Raw genomic sequence first — 17,046 nt, 5'->3', positions numbered from 1 at the left:
CTAAACAATTATGTTTAGAATCAAATAGTGTGTGTATGTGTTTGAGGGGGGCAGCAAGGGATATGCTTTGTAGCCATCCAGAGCTTAGCTCCAGAAAACTCATTCTGGTTTAGCTCAGGAGTTGTCAGGAAACTTAGGAATGTCTCATGGTCTGTAGTGGAGACCATCGCCCGTAGAGTGGCCTCAGGTAAGTAATATGGAGCTCCTCTTCATAGAATCACACAGTCACGGAGACTGGTTTGTGTTGGAAGGGACCTCAAAACTCACCCAGTTCCAACCCCCTGCCATGGGCAGGGACACCTTCCACTAGAGCAGGTTGCTCCAAACCCCTGTGTCCAACCTGGCCTTGAACACTGCCAGGGATGGGGCAGCCACAGCTTCTCTGGGCAACCCATGCCCATGTCTCACCCTTATCTTTTGCATATGTGGGCAGTAGCGATTGCTGCATACAAGTAAACCTCATTCTCTTGACCTTTTAGGCTAGCAAAGAATGGAAGATAATTTCTTCTTACACTGCTGGTTTGGATGTGCAAGTAGGAAACAAACTGCTAATTGAAATGCCTTTAGAGGATGCTGCTGGTGTGCAGAGAAGAACTCCTTTTAATGTAGAAATGTACAAGGTGAGTTGTTTGTAACATTGGGATTAGGAAAGATAAACTAAATTTTTAGATTTTAGAAGTAGGGGAATTTCTTCACGAAATCCTTTCGTCCTGTATTTCCAGGTGTTATTCAGGTTGCTTTTTTTGATAGTTGTTCACATTTGTATCATACAATCTTGATTTTAAAAGACGAGGTGTTCTGCAAATGCAGTTTGATGAGAACAAAAACTGTGGGTGAGAGACTTCTAGGTATATTTACAGAACAGCTGGTTAAGGCAAATAGCAAATGAGCTTGTCAGTGTTATTGGTTTAGTCTGGTTTCAGATCAGTGTCACTGCCTTAAAATTAAGGCAACTTCTTAGAGTCTAGTGAGTCTGATATTTGTTACCATACAGTCGTGAAAATGAGTAATTGTATGTGCAGGTGTTTAGGAGGAAAATGGACTGTCACACCTACAGCTTCCTGAACTGCAGCAGCAGTAGTTTCATGCAAATTACCTGGACAATGGCTTATGTAATCAAAAAAAATACATATTTCATATTTAGACTTACTTGAAGATACTTTCTTCTTTGTTATTAATTATATATATAATACATATACATGTGCACTGTTTTCTTGTAACTGCAAAGTATGTTTCTTTGTAATGATTTAGCTCATCTGGCATTTAATTGATTTTATTTGGTGTGCTGCCTTTTTTTGGTTCCTCTTTAGATGCTGAACGGAGAGCTGAAGCAATTGTATACTGCCATTACAAGAGCCAGAGTCAATCTTTGGATCTTCGATGAAGACAGTGATAAACGGGCTCCAGCTTTTAAGTATTTCATCAAAAGAGAATTTGTTAAGGTTGTCAAAACAGATGAAAAGCAAGGTAAAGTTATCCTTCAGCTTCCTTAAGAGACTGTCAAACAGAACAGCCTGCTCATGCTTTCTTACTTTAAAGCTGTGTAAAAAGAAGGTTAAATTCTTTGGTCCCTCTAACAGTACTCATTGATAACAGCCAAATTTCCACTGATTTCTCTTTGGCTCTAAAAATCGATCATATATGTTAATACATAACTTCATTGCTCATTCATTAGTATAAGTTTTCCTGCTGTCAGAGGAGAAGAGCCAGAGTTCACCCAGATCTGACCTGGTAATTAGGGTTTTTTTGAGTTCTAACCAGTCGATTTAGGTATGTAAAATATTTAATGAGTACAGATGGATTGGCGATCAGTGCTATTTGCTACACTTACAGGTAGTATGGGATACAAAGATTATTGCTTAAGCTTAATGTACAGATCTTAAATGTTACACGCATGCAGAAATGCCACTTCCCAACCCATTGATGTCTGGTGTCAGGTGGGGGATCTCTCAGCCTCAAGAGATGTCCCTGGTCAAGGGGAGATCACCTCCAGACCCACTGCTATGCAGGGATTGCTCAACAGCCCCTCATGGCTACAGATACGTATAGCACGAACTGGTTGATTTGTGGTCAGGTTTTCTGCTGTGTTTATACGGTTCCAGCCACTTATCAGCCCAGTCTGCAGCCAGACTGTTGGTGGTTTTGGGTTAGGTGCTGTGTTCTCACTGATAACCTCACACAATATGATTTACTTGCTGAGCATCTGCCTGGACCAGAGCTCAGTCAGTTCAAACAGGAGGAGTGCATCCATCACACCTGCACAGTAGTGAAGGCTGTTCTCAGAGAACCATCCCAGCTGAGAGAGGTTTATCAAATGAAAGCATCCAGTTTCTATAAAGACCATGGATTTGCTCGACGTTTGGTCTGAAAGATAAGCACGAGGTTTCAAGATCTTTCAAAACCAAACCCAACTTGTTGATTTTCAGTGCTGGCTGAAAGGGATAAAATGTATTTAATGCATGGTTACCGTTACTGGTGTGAGCACAAATCGCAGAGTTTGGAATATTATGGGATGTTAATGCTTAGTTTTGGTACATGATAGGTGGTTTCTGTGGTTTACCCATTCTAACATAAAATGATTACCCCTCACCTTCTAGACTTAGATGACAGCATGTTTGCTAAAACTTCAACTCCAGAAGAATGGATTGCTCAAGGAGACTACTATGCTAAACATCAGTTCTGGGAGGTAGGAGCAAATGTTTATCTGAAGTAATGGTTATTGCCTATTCTGAAACCTTTGGGGTTTTTTCTTTCCATCTGTAAAACTGTCTCTAAGCCTTCAGTTGCTCTGTAGCAGCCTATCTTAGTTTGTGCTTTGTAGTTGTGTAGGTGTCTGCAGACTACTGGTAAACAAATGGCAAGAAGTAAGCAGGGAGAGCAAGCCTGTTGTCTGTAGTATTTAATTCACTACTCAGAAATCTGCAGTCCAGTGAGGGAAAAACATTTTAATGTGCATAAATGAAAGATGGTTGTAAAAACCCCAATTATTAGCAACAACTGGAATTGACTGGAATTTGTGATTCTAAACCACGTGCCAAGTTAAGATTGGACATTAGAAAACGGTTCTTCACTAATAGAGTGGCTGGTTGCAGGAACAGGCTCCCCAGTGGTCACATCTGTCAGAGTTAAAGAAGAGTTTGGATGATGCTCTTACCCCTCCCTGTGAGGAGCAGGAGTTGGCCTCAATGATCCTTATGAGTCCCTTCCAATTTGATAAACTCTATGATCCTGTGAAATCAGATTTTGGAGACTTTTTTTGATCGTGGCAGAAGGGAAGTTTCCATCTTTGCTGATGGCAACATGAGGGTTTTTGTATGGAAAACAGTTGTTTGTAACAAGGCAAAAGTCAAAATAATCAGCTGCCACTGAACAGTCTTTATCTCCCCTTGGAAAAAAGGCAATTTCCTAAATGGACAGCAGAGTGTTTAGATGAAAAACACACAGCTGGAAAAATTTTATCTTGTAATCTGAAATGCATTAGCTGTGTTATCTGCTGTTTTGTTTTCTTTATAACCCTGAGCTTTGCTAATCATCGCTACATTAAGAAGAAATTATCTGGTGAATTTGGCAGTTCTAAGAGTGGATTGCAGTGTGCAATTTCCAAACAAAAACAAATACTAAATCAGTGGATAGAATAAAGAAATAATGGTGTTGCAGAATGAGGGAGGTGATAACAAAACAAACCTTGCTAGGAACATGGTAGCTCCTGCTGTTTCTCTTTAGCTTATCACAGAAAGGGCTTGGTATGGTAACAGCATGAATAAAGGATCCATGCTTTTTGGTCAAACTTTGAATTGGTTCTCCTATTATTAGTAGAATTTATGTGGTAGATGCCTGGTGACTTCCCAGTTAATGATTGAAGGCATCGTTCAAATTGCATGTGCTGTTTCTTCTGTCAGCCTTCCAGGAGTGTTGCTTTCACTACCTCCATGTAAAGCCTTTTAATTAAAACTGATTGTGATGGTCACATGCAGACTGAGTTTAAAGCTGTTCTTTTTGTCCTGAAAAATCAACTGCAATGTTTTACCTCTTTCTTCCCCCCGGCACCCTGCTAGTCTTTCTGTTTTCCATTACAGCCGCTGTAAAATTAGGGCTTACTTTTATATGCTAAGCCATGGGCTGGATGCTGGGGTGTGAATGTTGTGTATGATTTCACCTCAGGTGGCAGCCAAATGTTACCAAAAGGGAGGAGCAGCCGAGAAGTCAAAACTGGCCCTGGCACACGATGCTGTCCTCAAAGTGCACTCCAAGAAAAGCAGCCCCAGGTAAGTGTGAATGCAGAGGAGTGAGTGTCCTTCTCCAGTGCCAGACCTCATGGGGAGACTCCCACCACAGTTGTGGGACCACACTGGAGACACTGGGGAGCCACGCAGGTGAGGTGTCTCCACATGTTTGTCTGGGGGTTGCAAAAGAGATGTAAGAAATTGGGAAGTCTACCATAGCTCCAACAGAGTCTAGGGCACTGGTCCCTTTGGGGAGTACTGGAAGCAGTTGTACCCCATAGGCTATCCAAAGCAAAAGTGGTCTTTGAAAAGGCTTACTGGTTGTGTGAGAGAAAAGCAACAGGTTTTGCATTGCCTCAAGAGGCTTTATATTCTTAGACATAGATAGAAGAGCATATGCCATCAGCAGTGCTCAACTCCAGTAAATCCTACTGCATATTCACTTAGCAAAGAAGAAGGAATGGTGTGGTACATTGGGGAAGAAAAGCTGCTAACAAAAAGTGGTCTTCGAGGTAAAATTAGTGTTAGAGTCAATCTGAATTAAACAAGCAGGACTTAGGTCTGAACCAAAGGGGCAGATTTTGAGATGAATCATTTAGTTCATGCTGTCAGCTGGGCAAAATAGCTCAAGGGTTTCACAGGAGAGGAAGTTTGTAGTTTCCTGAAGAGGCTGAAAAACTGTCTGGGTCTTGTCTCAAATAAGACAGGAAAACACTTAATGGGGAGGACTGTAAGTGAATTAATTCCTTTTCATGTTGGGAAGGCTGAAAACTAGCGATGCTAACAGGAATAACTAGAGCAGAGCAAGCTAGCACTGGAGGGAGCAGGGAGAAGGTCTGGAGAAATGTTATTACTGGATGAAGTGAAAGGTTTACCTTTTTCCATTACCTGTTTTATATTAGTGGCCCTGGCTACAGGTGGGATATTCATAAAGTGTCATGATCATAGAGAATTTGTTGATGGGATTGAAAAGAGCTTCAGTTGGCTGTAAACTGGGGTGTTGTCAACTCGGTAAAGTTTGAGGAGAAGAAATGGGGTATATTAGGGTATCTTAAATTGACAGAACTTACGTAATAACGAAGCTGTGAAGGTGGCAGCTTGCTTTAGTAGAGATATTAATGCTGGTGTGCAAAGCATAAGTAAGGTTCCTGTGAGCTCTGTAATATTAAATGCTCTGTACAGTTCTGATACTCCAGGCTCAAGGATGATGAATTCCAACTAGGTCTGGGAAGAAGAGAGGCATGCTGCAATGACACCAGAAAGGATGGACTTAGGAACAAATCTGATTGTTGTCTTTAATGGCATTGGGGCTAAACAGCAGAAAGGAGGAAGGAGCAAGTTCAGTTAGAAAAGGGAAGCAGCACAAAACCACACTAGTGTACTTTAGTTTGAGAATTTAGAGCTCTTTACTGTCAGAGCAGTGAGATTTTGGAACAGACTTCTGGACAGAGCAGTGACAGTCAAAATGCAACTAATTGTAAGGTTGAACCTCGTCACTTTATGTATGAGAAAGAACACGTGACGTCAGTGTTGGTTGGATTCAGCGACAGATCATGTGTTCCTAAATGTAAACAGTGATTTTCTCTTTATTTCCCCAGGGAAAAACAGATGGAATATATGACATTGGCTAAAACTTACTTGGAATGTGGAGAACCGAAATTATCACTAAAATGTCTGTTTCAATCAAAGGAGTTCCGGCTTTGTGCAGAACTGTGTAAAAAGTTAGGAAAGGTATTAAGTCCTCTAAACTATCCTCTCCTTATCCCTTTCCTTTTCCTACTGCGTTTTTCCCCTCATATTACTCATAAGATAATAGTATTTTTCCGTGACATAGTAGTAGATGAATTAAACCAGGTCTTTAAGCTGGACTGCTCAAGGGAAAGCACTTGTCACAGAATAGCCAGAAGAGGAATGAAGAGGACAAGGATGCACTTATGCAGTTGAGGTTTATTTCTTTGGCTTTCCTCAAATCTTTCCTCAGTCACTTTTACTTTGCAGTCGAAAGTTAATTAGTGATTGATTTCATGAAACTGCTAAGAGCTGAACTGGTACTTCACCCAATACTGTGGCAATACTGAAACTTCACTGATTACAGCCATCGACATGGAATCTTGAGACTTAAAAGGACTCACAATAATTTTCTAAGTGTAGGAGGATATTTAACGTTTTTATTTGCAGTGCATTTCTACTAAAAGGATGTAAAGTTATTGTTCCCAAATACTTAAAGCTTAAGAAACAAAGTTAGGGTTCCCTTTCTGCGTCCATACCTGTTTAAATTTAATCCCGATGATTCGGAGTAGTTTGCAACTCAACAGAAGCATATGTGGTGTTTTTTAACAACAGGCAGAGCTGGGTGAATAAAAAGTACTTTGGCAATCCTATATAATACCTTTAATTTTACATTCTGTTTTTTTCAGACACAAGTATTTTGAAGGTTTCTGTTCAGTTTTAATGATGGTTATTTTAATATATATTTGATTACATTCAGATACTTTAATTACATTTTATTAAAGTGTGTTTCTCCATGAGATGCCTACATGATGGAATCAGTAGATTTATTCTGTTTGTGTAGTTTTGACTGTTCAGAGCACTTCAGTTTCATTACTGACTTCTGCATTGCAGATGAAAGATGCTGCAGTTTACTATCAGAAAAGCCAGTGCTACAAAGAAGCATCTGAATGTTATGAACAAATTGAGGAGTTTGATCTGGCAGTTAAAATGTATTGTCAGGAAGAACTCTATGAAGAAGCAGCAAAGGCAGTTGAGAGGTATGTCTTCCAAGTTGGTACTGGAATATAATTCTCTTTTCCATTTCCAAATTCAGGGTGGCAGAGTTGGCTCACCATCAGATTGTCACACGAGTTTTGGCTGGTGACTTTGTTGTGTATGAAGTTACATTAACTTGGTCTGAGTTCTCACTTGGGTAATGATAACACAGTGGAAGCATTCTCCTGCATCCACAGGTGGAGCAGGGACTAGCTTCATTTTCCTGGGATTTTTTTCCAGTCCCTGTTTATTAGTCATGCAAGTTCTCCTTCAGCCAGTCCTCTGAACTAGGTTCTTGTGTTAAACGCAACAAGCACATCTATCAGAAGTACTGAACACTTCCCTTTTTAAGACTGAAATAGTAACAGATTTAGCTTACTGCCACCTACTGCCACTTAGGCAGTAGTAGAATAGCCATTAGGTGTATGGTATGCAATGCAGCAGTCGTCGTGGGAAATGAACTGTTTGTCTATCAAAATCTATGTAGAGAGCAAAGAACAGTAAGTTAAATGATCAGCTTGGGCTGCCTGTCTGACACATTCCTGGTCCCAGTCTCTGAGATGAACTTTTCCATACCACCTCCCCGGTGCTGGCCTAGGGCAGTTAAGAACTGCCTCTCACTGTGCTTGATAAACTGATTTTGTTAGTAGCTTTTTGACTGAACTGTGCATCTGGCACCATCCCTGTGACCTCATTAACACATTGGTGCATAAAGAGTACGTTTATTGGCTGCACCTCTCATTAATTCCACCTAAATGACACTTCTAAAGCATATATACACCAATTAGAATTCTAGCAAGGCCTACAGTTACGCACCTTCACTGAAATCCTTTGTGATGTCCTTTCAATAATGACAACTGGTTTTGAAGCAATAAAGCTCATTTAATATGTAAAGGTAGTTTGATCCAAGATTTCAAGCATTAAAAGCACCAAATAACCATTTTTTAAATCAGCCTCCCCAAATCATTCCTGCAGATTCATCAGCATAGGTACAAAAATTTGCACTCCCACATTCATCATGCAAGTATGATAATGAAAGGCTAATGATAATTTACTCACCCATCAGGAGAAAAATTACTCATTCTCAGCATGCAGGAGAAAATAGTCTGGTAAGAATGGCTTAGGGGATGTCTTTAATAATTTCACAGCAGCCAGTAATAATGAGGTGCTTGTTTTGAAAGATGCAGGCAGGTACTTTGCTCAGGCACTCGGTAAGCAGCAATGTATAGGTACATGTGATGGAATTGAAAGAGTCCTCTAAACTGAGTGGTTTATGTAAGTTTTACAGACCATTATCTATATTGGCCTTGTGGAATTCATTGAACTTTCCATATATTTCATTCTGGCTTTTTGTTCCTGTAAACAACCATTCTATATTGACGTTTATTTAATAAACAGAAGATTACCACTGGTAAAATGTGATTAAAATAATTTGCACAGTGGTTTGGCAGCGTGGAGAAAGATTCACTAATGCTGTAAAAACCTCGTGATCCTGTTTGTAGCAGAAGTTGTCATGATCTTGCTTTGGACAGCCGTATGTTGTCACTCAATTTTTTCAGTAGGTCTTTTAAGATGATGTGATTGTTCTTCTTGCATGACAGACATCACTTGAAATACTTGGCCTTTTGGAAGAAAGAGCATTCTATGGTGCTTCATAGCATCATAGAATGGTTTAGGTTGGAAAAGACCTTTAAGATCATTGAGTCCGACTGTTAACCCAGCACTGCCAAGGCCACCACTAAACCGTGTCCCTAAGTGCCACATCTACAAGTCTTTTAAGTACCTCCAGGGATGGTGACTGTTGGTTAAATGCTTTAGGGGCTTTTTAAAAATGAAGTGGTTTTTTTTTGTCTACGTTAGTCACCTATGGTAGTAAATGGATGTCTCTGTTATTTCAGATATGAAGAGATGCTGAACTCAAAAGGGCAGATGGTTTCCAAACTCTCATGTACAGCAAATCAGCTGTATTTGGAAGCAGCTGTGAAGTACCTGAGTATGAACAGAACTGAGGAAATGATGCGAGTCCTCTCAAAACTGGACATCGAGGATCAGCTCGAGTTCCTGAAGTCCCGCGGGTGCCTGCGCCAAACAGCAGACTTACTGAAAAGGGAAGGTCGAGAGGAGGAAGCTGCCAAGTTAATGAAGCAGCACGGGTTTGCTCTGGAGGCAGCTGACCTCACGGCTATAAAGGAGTTCCGTGCATCATGTCTGCTTGCTGCAGCTCGCGCCGGTCTCGCTCGCTGTTCGGAAGCGAACCTGGTGGAAACGGAGCTCATCCTAAAAGAAGCCCTCGAACTTTATGAACAAACTAAGCAGAGGTCTGGCATTGCTGAGGCTGTGTTCTTGCAGGGGGTCCTGAAGGGAGACTTCACAAAGCTGAGCAGCGCCTACGGTCAGTTCCTGTCTCTGAACCACTCTGCTGGTGCCGTGGAAGCTCTCTTTGAGTTATCTCGCTGCAGCATTCCTTGCCAGAACATCCTCTTCATGGCAACGCGTGGCTTGATGGCTCTTCTGAATCTGGTTAGGAGTTTGAAGAAAGCAGCCACCAATGCAGAGAAGGATATGGTGAAGTTATGCTTTGCCTTCTTTGGGATTGTCCCAACAGGTGACACTTGCCTGGTGTCCCAAAATGAAGCTGAGCCCATTCTCAGGTTTTTGTTAGACAAAACATGTCTAAAAGAGACGAAGACAAAAGGTGGCTTCTCAGTAAGCACAGAGGAGGTAAAATCAGCTTTGAAACGGCACTTGTTAAGTAGATTGTGCTCAATCAGCCATGAGTTACTGAACAAGCATTACCCTGATATTTGTATGAAGTTCATTGTTGGCTTGAACTGTGAAGATAAAGCCTGTAAGGATTACCATAAGCCCTTGTTGCGACATGAAGCGAAGACAATAATTCAGTGTAAAATGCATCTGGTGGCAATAAATGGCCTGCTATTGGAAGCCGCATGTGTTTTCCCCAAAGAGCTACTTAATCAGTACAAAAGCTTTGCAGACATTTTGACTGCTGACAAATACGCATCGTGTAAAGCCCTCCTAGAGATGTTTTTTCCTAACCATTTCCATTTGAGAATACTGTCTGAGAACCCAAAGGCATGCAAAGAAATCCTGGAGTTCAGTAGTGCTATTTCCAAACCCTGCAGAGCAATGCTGAAGGCGTATCTCACATTTAAGTTTAAAAATGAAGACACCGCAGCCAGAAGAGAATCAACTGACTTGTGGCTACACACCATGCAAGTTCTCATCTTATCCTCGGGGTATCCTGAAGAGTTTGAGAAACTTCTTTTTAAGGAAGAGGATGATTATAACAAAGAGCTAAACTTTGCTTTGGCGAAGGCAAAAAACTGCCCAAAGGGGAAAGGCCAAGGAGGAAAAGCCAAAGGAATAGAGGGCAGATATGGTATGTTGCTACCTGACAAAAACGCTGAGAACGGAGGGAGAACGCACTTGTGCTTCATTCGCCTCCTTGAAAATTCACTGGAGCAATTCTACGTTCATAAGAACCCGGAAAACTGTAAAAGGTTTTTTTTCCGGTTTATGAATGTCCTGGTCAAGAAGTGCACGAGATACCTGGTTCCAAGCATAGGAAACACGGTGATGTTGCTGGAATTCCAGTATATCCTCTGTTGTGCTGTTCTGATGCGTCTCTCCAAGAACATTACTCTCTGCTTTCCAAAGAGTTACATTGCTCTCATTCATTACTGGGAGTTCTTGTTCAAAAGCAAGGACCGTAACAAAGAACCTAGAGACACGTTTTCTATTATACAGGAGTACAGGCCAAAGGACACCTATGTAGCTGTGCAGAAGTTCAGGTTTCATCTCTGTTATCTAGCAGAGGTTCTGTGTGGAGTTCATGGAATGTTCAATGTCCTTCTGGATGCTTTTGAGGACCCTGACTGTATAACTTCAGGGGAGGCTGAGCGGACGGTAGTGCTGTGCTTAGTGATGCTACTGAATGCTGACCAGGTGCAGAGCTTGAAATACAAATCTCTCTTACACCACCACTTCCCTGAAATCAAGGCGATGCTGCAAGCAGTGAGAAAAGACTATCCCTCTAAAGTGCCTCAAAGATTGCTGAGGGTTGTGGAGCAAGTGAGTGATGCTACACACGTAAGAGAAATCGCTGCGGGCCTGCAAGAGCTGCTGGCAGAGCGAGATGAGGAGTACTTGGTGGACTGCCGATGGAGGTGGGACTCTGCATACACTCAGGGGCATCCACCCATACGGGGCATCCTGTACGAAAACATAAACCTCGACAGGTTTGTGACCTCTTTGGATAAGACGGAATATGCCGACGAACTAGAAAAGGAACTTGAAAGGGTTCATTGCTTAGAGGACCAAAAGGATCCCTTGGAAGTCATTGCACTCAGCAAGCAGCAGAAGCAGGAGCAGAAGGCATCTGCTCAGCGCCAGCTGCGTCGTGTGTTCCGTTTCGTTGCCCTGTGTGTGAAGTGGAAGAGGAAGGCCTGCTCCAAAGCTGAGCCTGTGGCAGTGGAAGGAGAGGAATTTCTATCAGAGATCTTCAAAAAAGCAGATATCGACCAAACCCAGTGTGACCTCTGCGGAGCCAGGTTTACCCAGAGCAACGAGAGCTATTTCAGCCGGTCAGAAAGCCTGGAGGCAGACACTTCTGAACCTGGGACACCAACAGAGATCAGCGGAGAAGAAAAGCTGCATGCAGAAGGAGATGGGAGTTCTGTGGCCAGCGAGTCTTACATAGAGCACAGAAGCACAGAGCGACACAGGAGTAACAGTGCTGCCTACAAACACTACGCCGACTTTTTCAGGAGGAAGATAGGTCCCATAATACGTGATGGACTGGAAGTAGTGGAGGCCATTATGGAAAGGAGTTACACCCAAGATCATCTGGCGTACAAAGAAGGCTCCAACTTATGCCAGAGAAAAATCAAAGAGAATATTAAGAAGATTTCAGATGCAGTAGAGGAAATCTATGAGAGAAAAGCCTGGGTTAAAGGTAGGAACTTTGATGTGTCACTTGTGGCCAAACTTCTAGACCTGGCAAAGCTCCATTTGAGAACCTTAATGTGGTCAAGAGAAAGGTGTTTCTGGTAGCTGAGGAAAAGAAAACTGAGACAGTTGAAAATATTAAATACATTCTAAGCTCTTTCAAGCACAAAGTGATCCATCAGGTGGTACAAGTCAAGTGGATAGTGATGAGGTTTAGTAAAGTGAGTTTTACCTGCATGACCAGATGTGCTGTGTGCCCTGAATTTACCCACTCCTACAGCAGTGTGTTACATTAGCCCAGGTAATCTTCACTGATTTTTCGACTGTTTTCCACTCATTTCATTCTGCCAGCCATAGTAATTTGGGTATGCAGGGGTAGAGTGTTGGGAGTACTTGGAGTCTGTGGTGAAGGATACCTCTGAGCACCTGCCCTTGGACTTGTAGCTGTGCTGGGGCTGAACAGAAGTGGGTACTTGACTACAAGTCTGTGGGATGTCAGACACTCAAAGGCAACCCTGGTATTAAGTCCAGTAAATTAAGGTACTCGGGAGATACACATTTTGATTACCTTTCTTTCACTCATACACACTTAAAGCATTATTCCAAGCAAAATTGAATGGCTGAGTGGCCTGGGAGCAAAATTGTTTGGAGTATTTACTGTGGGAAAGTGGCATCTTAAATCAAAACATTGTTCCTGGCTCTAGTAGTAGAAATCTACCAACCCCATCAAGTTATCACTTTGCCTGTGATGTCTGACAGGAATGAAGAACCATAATGTTTGGTATGTTCATCAGCTCTGATCAGTGAGCCACGTTAAATTTGTACCTAAACGTTAGGTTGTGATCTTCATGTATAAGCTTTACCTTTACTCCTAGTGGAAAGCTTTACCATATGGATGAACTTCATAAAGTTTTGCTTATTATTTAGTTGGCTTTCTGCTCAGTGAACCACGGCAGTGATGAATATGATGGATGGACTAAGCTTAGTTAAGTAATAGTTGATTTTGTTATGACAATTGCTTGATGAATGTTACCTTGTTCTTCCACTTGGTGAAATATATTTACAGCAATTATTTGCCTTTGAGATTACTTTTCCCTCACTTTATAATAAGCATTTTTCAAGTCCCTGATGGTGAAGTTAAGGAAAGGCTGCAGCATCTTGGGGTGATGTTTGACTTTGACTTGTGCAATTTCAGAAGGATAATGAAAACCAGGAACTTAAATACCCAAAAACGGATGAACCAGGGCATTTTCAGGACTTTCAGGTGTACCTTAAAAGGGACAACACAAGGATGCAGAGCTGCTCCTCTGCTAGTGCTAGTAAGGTTGGCTGGAATGGGGAGGAATACGTGCAGCACCTTCATCCCCAGTAGTGGATTTCCCTTCACATGAGATCACTGGTGACTGAGACTTCTTGCTTTGCAGCAGCATCACAAAGACAGCTCTGAGTGACTTTGTTTTGTGCTTGGCTTTTAGCTGCTGTCCATCTCTTAGCTAGTTCTTACAGCATGTTAACTGTGCTCCGTTTCAGCTGAAGAAACAGTAACCAAACACGCCAGCAAATTGGCTGCCACCATTGATGAGGCTCGTAAGTGGCTGAAGAAAATGGACTCTCATCAGCTAAAAGAAGAAGGTAGGTTTTCAAATTGCAGAGGTTTCAAACAGATTTCCTGTGTAAAAACTAATTACTAGTGCAGCAAGTGGCTCAGCAGCCTCTGCTTCCCAGCAGAGCTCTTAAATACTTGTCATATTAAGCCCAATACTTCTTAAACATGATTATACATTATATAGGAAGGTATATTGCTGACGTACAAGAGCAATGACATAGCTTGGCATATTATCAAGAGGAAGAGGTGTTGGGGTTTTCCATACTTCATTCATTTCTTGTTTTTAATATAGGCTCTGTGCATGATAGAGACTTGGAAAATGAAGTGGAAGATGAAAGCAGGGCTTTTGAAGAACTCATCTATAAAAAACCCTCCAGAAAAAAAGGAAGATGTGGGAAATGGTAATTAGAAGAAACATGCAGGTGGCTATTCTGTCCTCCTAACAGTCTCGTTCTACAATTAAAATGTTGAAAATTAAAATAGAGGGATGGAGCCAGAAATGGGAAGAGTCGGAAAAAAAAGAGCAATATATGCTATTGTGTTTATGTCACTTGTATTCTGTCAGAATAATTACCTGTGTGCAGATGATGTAGTTGTTAAGACAAATTTCCTTTCAAACCTCTGTGGTAGCTTGAAAGTAACAAAAAGCCAAAGAAGCAGCAAGTAGGAAGAAATAAGAACGCTTCTGCCTTACCTCAGGGTATTTTCCCACTCAGTCTTCTTTTCCTTCTTCCCTGTTACTTTACATCATTATTCTTCTGAGCTGGAACACTCAGAGCAATAGGATAGTTTCTCTGATTTTAAGAGGTTTTAATCAGTGTTTTTAGGTTACCCTTGTAAACCAGCTGTGTTCTGAGTCTTTCAATGTTGGGAAACTCTTGAGTCTTCAGGTGATATTCTTACAGTATCTCTCTTCTATTTTTATAGGCAAAAGCAGTAATTTCTAAGCACATTCCTATTTTTGTCAGTGTACATACTTCTAACTGGCTGAGTACGAAAGTTATCACTTGTCCTCTATTTCATCAAGTTTTGATATAAACTGTTTCCTGTACATATTGAAATATAGATAATCTGCCTTTAAAAGAGGACTCACATTTTAAGTGTTTCGTAAGATTTAATTGATAAAAGGCTTTTTGTAATGTATAATAATGTTTTATAAAACCTGTAAGATTTTTTAAATCACTTGAATCTTGTCTTATTTCTTGAGTGCTTCCTGAAAGCTGTGTGTGAGCGCCTGCGTCAGTGAGCTGACAGGTTGGGTCCAGAGTTATCAATTCATACTGATCCTGCTTTACTTCTGGGAGTTTGGTGGCTCCAGCGTAACGTAGTGCCCTGGTTTGGGCTGGGATAGACTTAATTCCCTTCCTACTAGCTGGTGCAGTGCTGTGTTTGGGATTTGGTGTGAGAATGTGCTGATAACACACCGATGGTTTAGTTGTTGCTGAGTAGTGTTCACCCTGATCAAGGACTTTCCAGTCTCTCATGCTCCTCCCAAGAAGCCAGGAGGGAGCACAGCCAGCACAGCTGACCTCACCTAGCCAAAGGGATATTCCATATCATAGAACATCATCTTGTATTGACACTGGAAGGGAGGTGGTGGACTGGAAGGCACTGAGAGCCCCGAGAAGTGGTGAATGCCCCATCCCTGGCAGTGTTCAAGGCCAGGTTGGACACAGGGGCTTGGAGCAACCTGCTCTAGTGGAAGGTGTCCCTGCCCGGGGCAGGGGTTGGAGCTGGATGGGCTTTAAAGTCCCTTCAACCCAAACCAGGCTGGAATTCTGAAATGGGAACTCCAGTTGGATCTCCAGTCCAACATCAATACTTACAGGTTTTTTCCCCCTATCGTGGTATCCCTAAACAAACAGAAACCTTTCTTTCCCATGGTGGTCTCTTCAGATACTGACGCTCTGTGCTTGCATTAATCCTATTTGAATGCTGATTTAGCAAAAAGGGGTTGTCCAGATACACCCTTGGGAGGGGTTTGTTTAAAAGCCTTTCTCACCCTGGTGGAAGCTCCAGTGTTCCAGCAGAGGCTGATGCCTTTGACTCGAAGGGCTTAAGAGCCTTGGTACGTGTGAGATGCGTATTGCGCTGAGACCTTGGAGCTGAGTAGTGGTGGCTGCAGGCTGTCGAGCTGATCCACCCACTTCTGCCTGTCTAAGCCATGTTGAGTTCAAAAGGATTAAGAAGAGGCTTCAAAAATCACAGGAACTGGTGACTTAAAATCTTTAAAGGAAAAAGAAGACTAAACTATCTGCTGTAGTTGGAAGACAGGGATGTGCTCTGAAAGATGCTTGAACCTCCTATTAATGCAAAGAGCTGTGGGGTAAGTGGTGGGGGTAGGGGATGGGTACTTTCCACCCTTTCTCCTCTTAAAAGCTTTGTTTCATAATGCTGCCCACTGTTTGATTCCAGAACGCTTCCCTAACAATCAGCTGTTCCAAACTGACTCAGCAAAACATTTAAACACTTGCTGGTTATTAAGTATTTGCTTTCGTTCCTAAAGGGAAGCCTTTGGTCTTGATGCTCACTGAAAACAGGAGGGAAGAAATTCTCTGTGCGATCCAGCGATCCCCATGACATGATTTGGTGAAAGCCAGTTCCAAAGGGGACCATGGCTCTTGCTGCCAGGCTTCTACCTTTGCTGTTGGAGCAGTGAGTGTTGATGAAAACCTTCACACCTGCACTTGGTGAATGTCCCAGCAGAAGAGTCCACGCTGTGGGGATGCCCATGGAGTGCAAGAACACTGGGGAGTGCTTTACTGGACTAAGATCATCACAGGAGGGTTTGGGGATGGAAGAGACCTTAAAGCTCCTCCAGCTCCAACCCCTGCCCCGGGCAGGGACACCTTCTACTAGAGCAGGTTGCTCCAAGCCCCTGTGTCCAACCTGGCCTTGAACACTGCCAGGGATGGGGCAGCCACAGCTTCTCTGGGCACTGGAGCTGCTCTAAGGTGTCCCCTTCAGGAGCCTTCTCTTCTCCAGCTGCCCCAGCCCAGCTCTCTCAGCCTGGCTCCAGAGCAGAGCTGCTCCAGCCCTCGCAGCAGCTCCGGGGCCTCCTCTGGCCTCACTTTTCTCTGGATCCTGGTTGGACTCACAGGTAGGTAACACACTGAGGTGCTCAAGCTTGTCAAAACACAGCAGTTCTGGGTGGATAATAGAGGTGCTGGGTCAGACCACGGGTGGTGCAACCAGGTATCTTGGTTTTGGTGTTGGCCAGTTGCTGCTATTCCCACCCATTTTCTTCCCCCAGTCAGTCTGCTCCTTTACTCGGTCAAGTTCAAAGTGATATTACCTTCAAGGCAGGGAATGCTGTTTCCCAGGCTATCCCCATGCTGATGAGGCTGCTCTTGCTCATGTGCCCATCAGGTGTTAATATTGCTTAGATAACTCCATCCATTTTTAGAGTTGGGAGATTTTAGGACAACTGGTGTTCTTGGGTGATGATTTTGCGCTGGACGGTGCTGGGGTGAGTTCTCAATG

At 42.6% G+C, this 17,046-nt stretch overlaps 1 protein-coding gene across 1 annotated transcript in view; it reads left to right on the top strand.

The window, feature by feature from the left end:
• TRANK1 (tetratricopeptide repeat and ankyrin repeat containing 1) overlaps positions 1–13,968 on the top strand; it is a 31,657-nt gene extending 17,689 nt beyond the window's left edge. The window contains exons 16-24 of the mRNA XM_010022261.1: positions 480–620; positions 1,311–1,467; positions 2,598–2,686; positions 4,162–4,265; positions 5,822–5,954; positions 6,846–6,991; positions 8,888–11,964; positions 13,488–13,589; positions 13,856–13,968. Coding sequence (XP_010020563.1) covers positions 480–620; positions 1,311–1,467; positions 2,598–2,686; positions 4,162–4,265; positions 5,822–5,954; positions 6,846–6,991; positions 8,888–11,964; positions 13,488–13,589; positions 13,856–13,968 — 4,062 coding nt within the window. The remainder of the gene's footprint in view (positions 1–479; positions 621–1,310; positions 1,468–2,597; positions 2,687–4,161; positions 4,266–5,821; positions 5,955–6,845; positions 6,992–8,887; positions 11,965–13,487; positions 13,590–13,855) is intronic.
• Positions 13,969–17,046: the final 3,078 nt, after the last annotated feature.

Source organism: Nestor notabilis, unplaced genomic scaffold, assembly GCF_000696875.1.
Source record: "Nestor notabilis isolate BGI_N333 unplaced genomic scaffold, ASM69687v1 scaffold9869, whole genome shotgun sequence".
Classification (NCBI taxonomy): domain Eukaryota; kingdom Metazoa; phylum Chordata; class Aves; order Psittaciformes; family Psittacidae; genus Nestor; species Nestor notabilis.
This window is presented reverse-complemented; position numbering and strand designations above follow the sequence as displayed.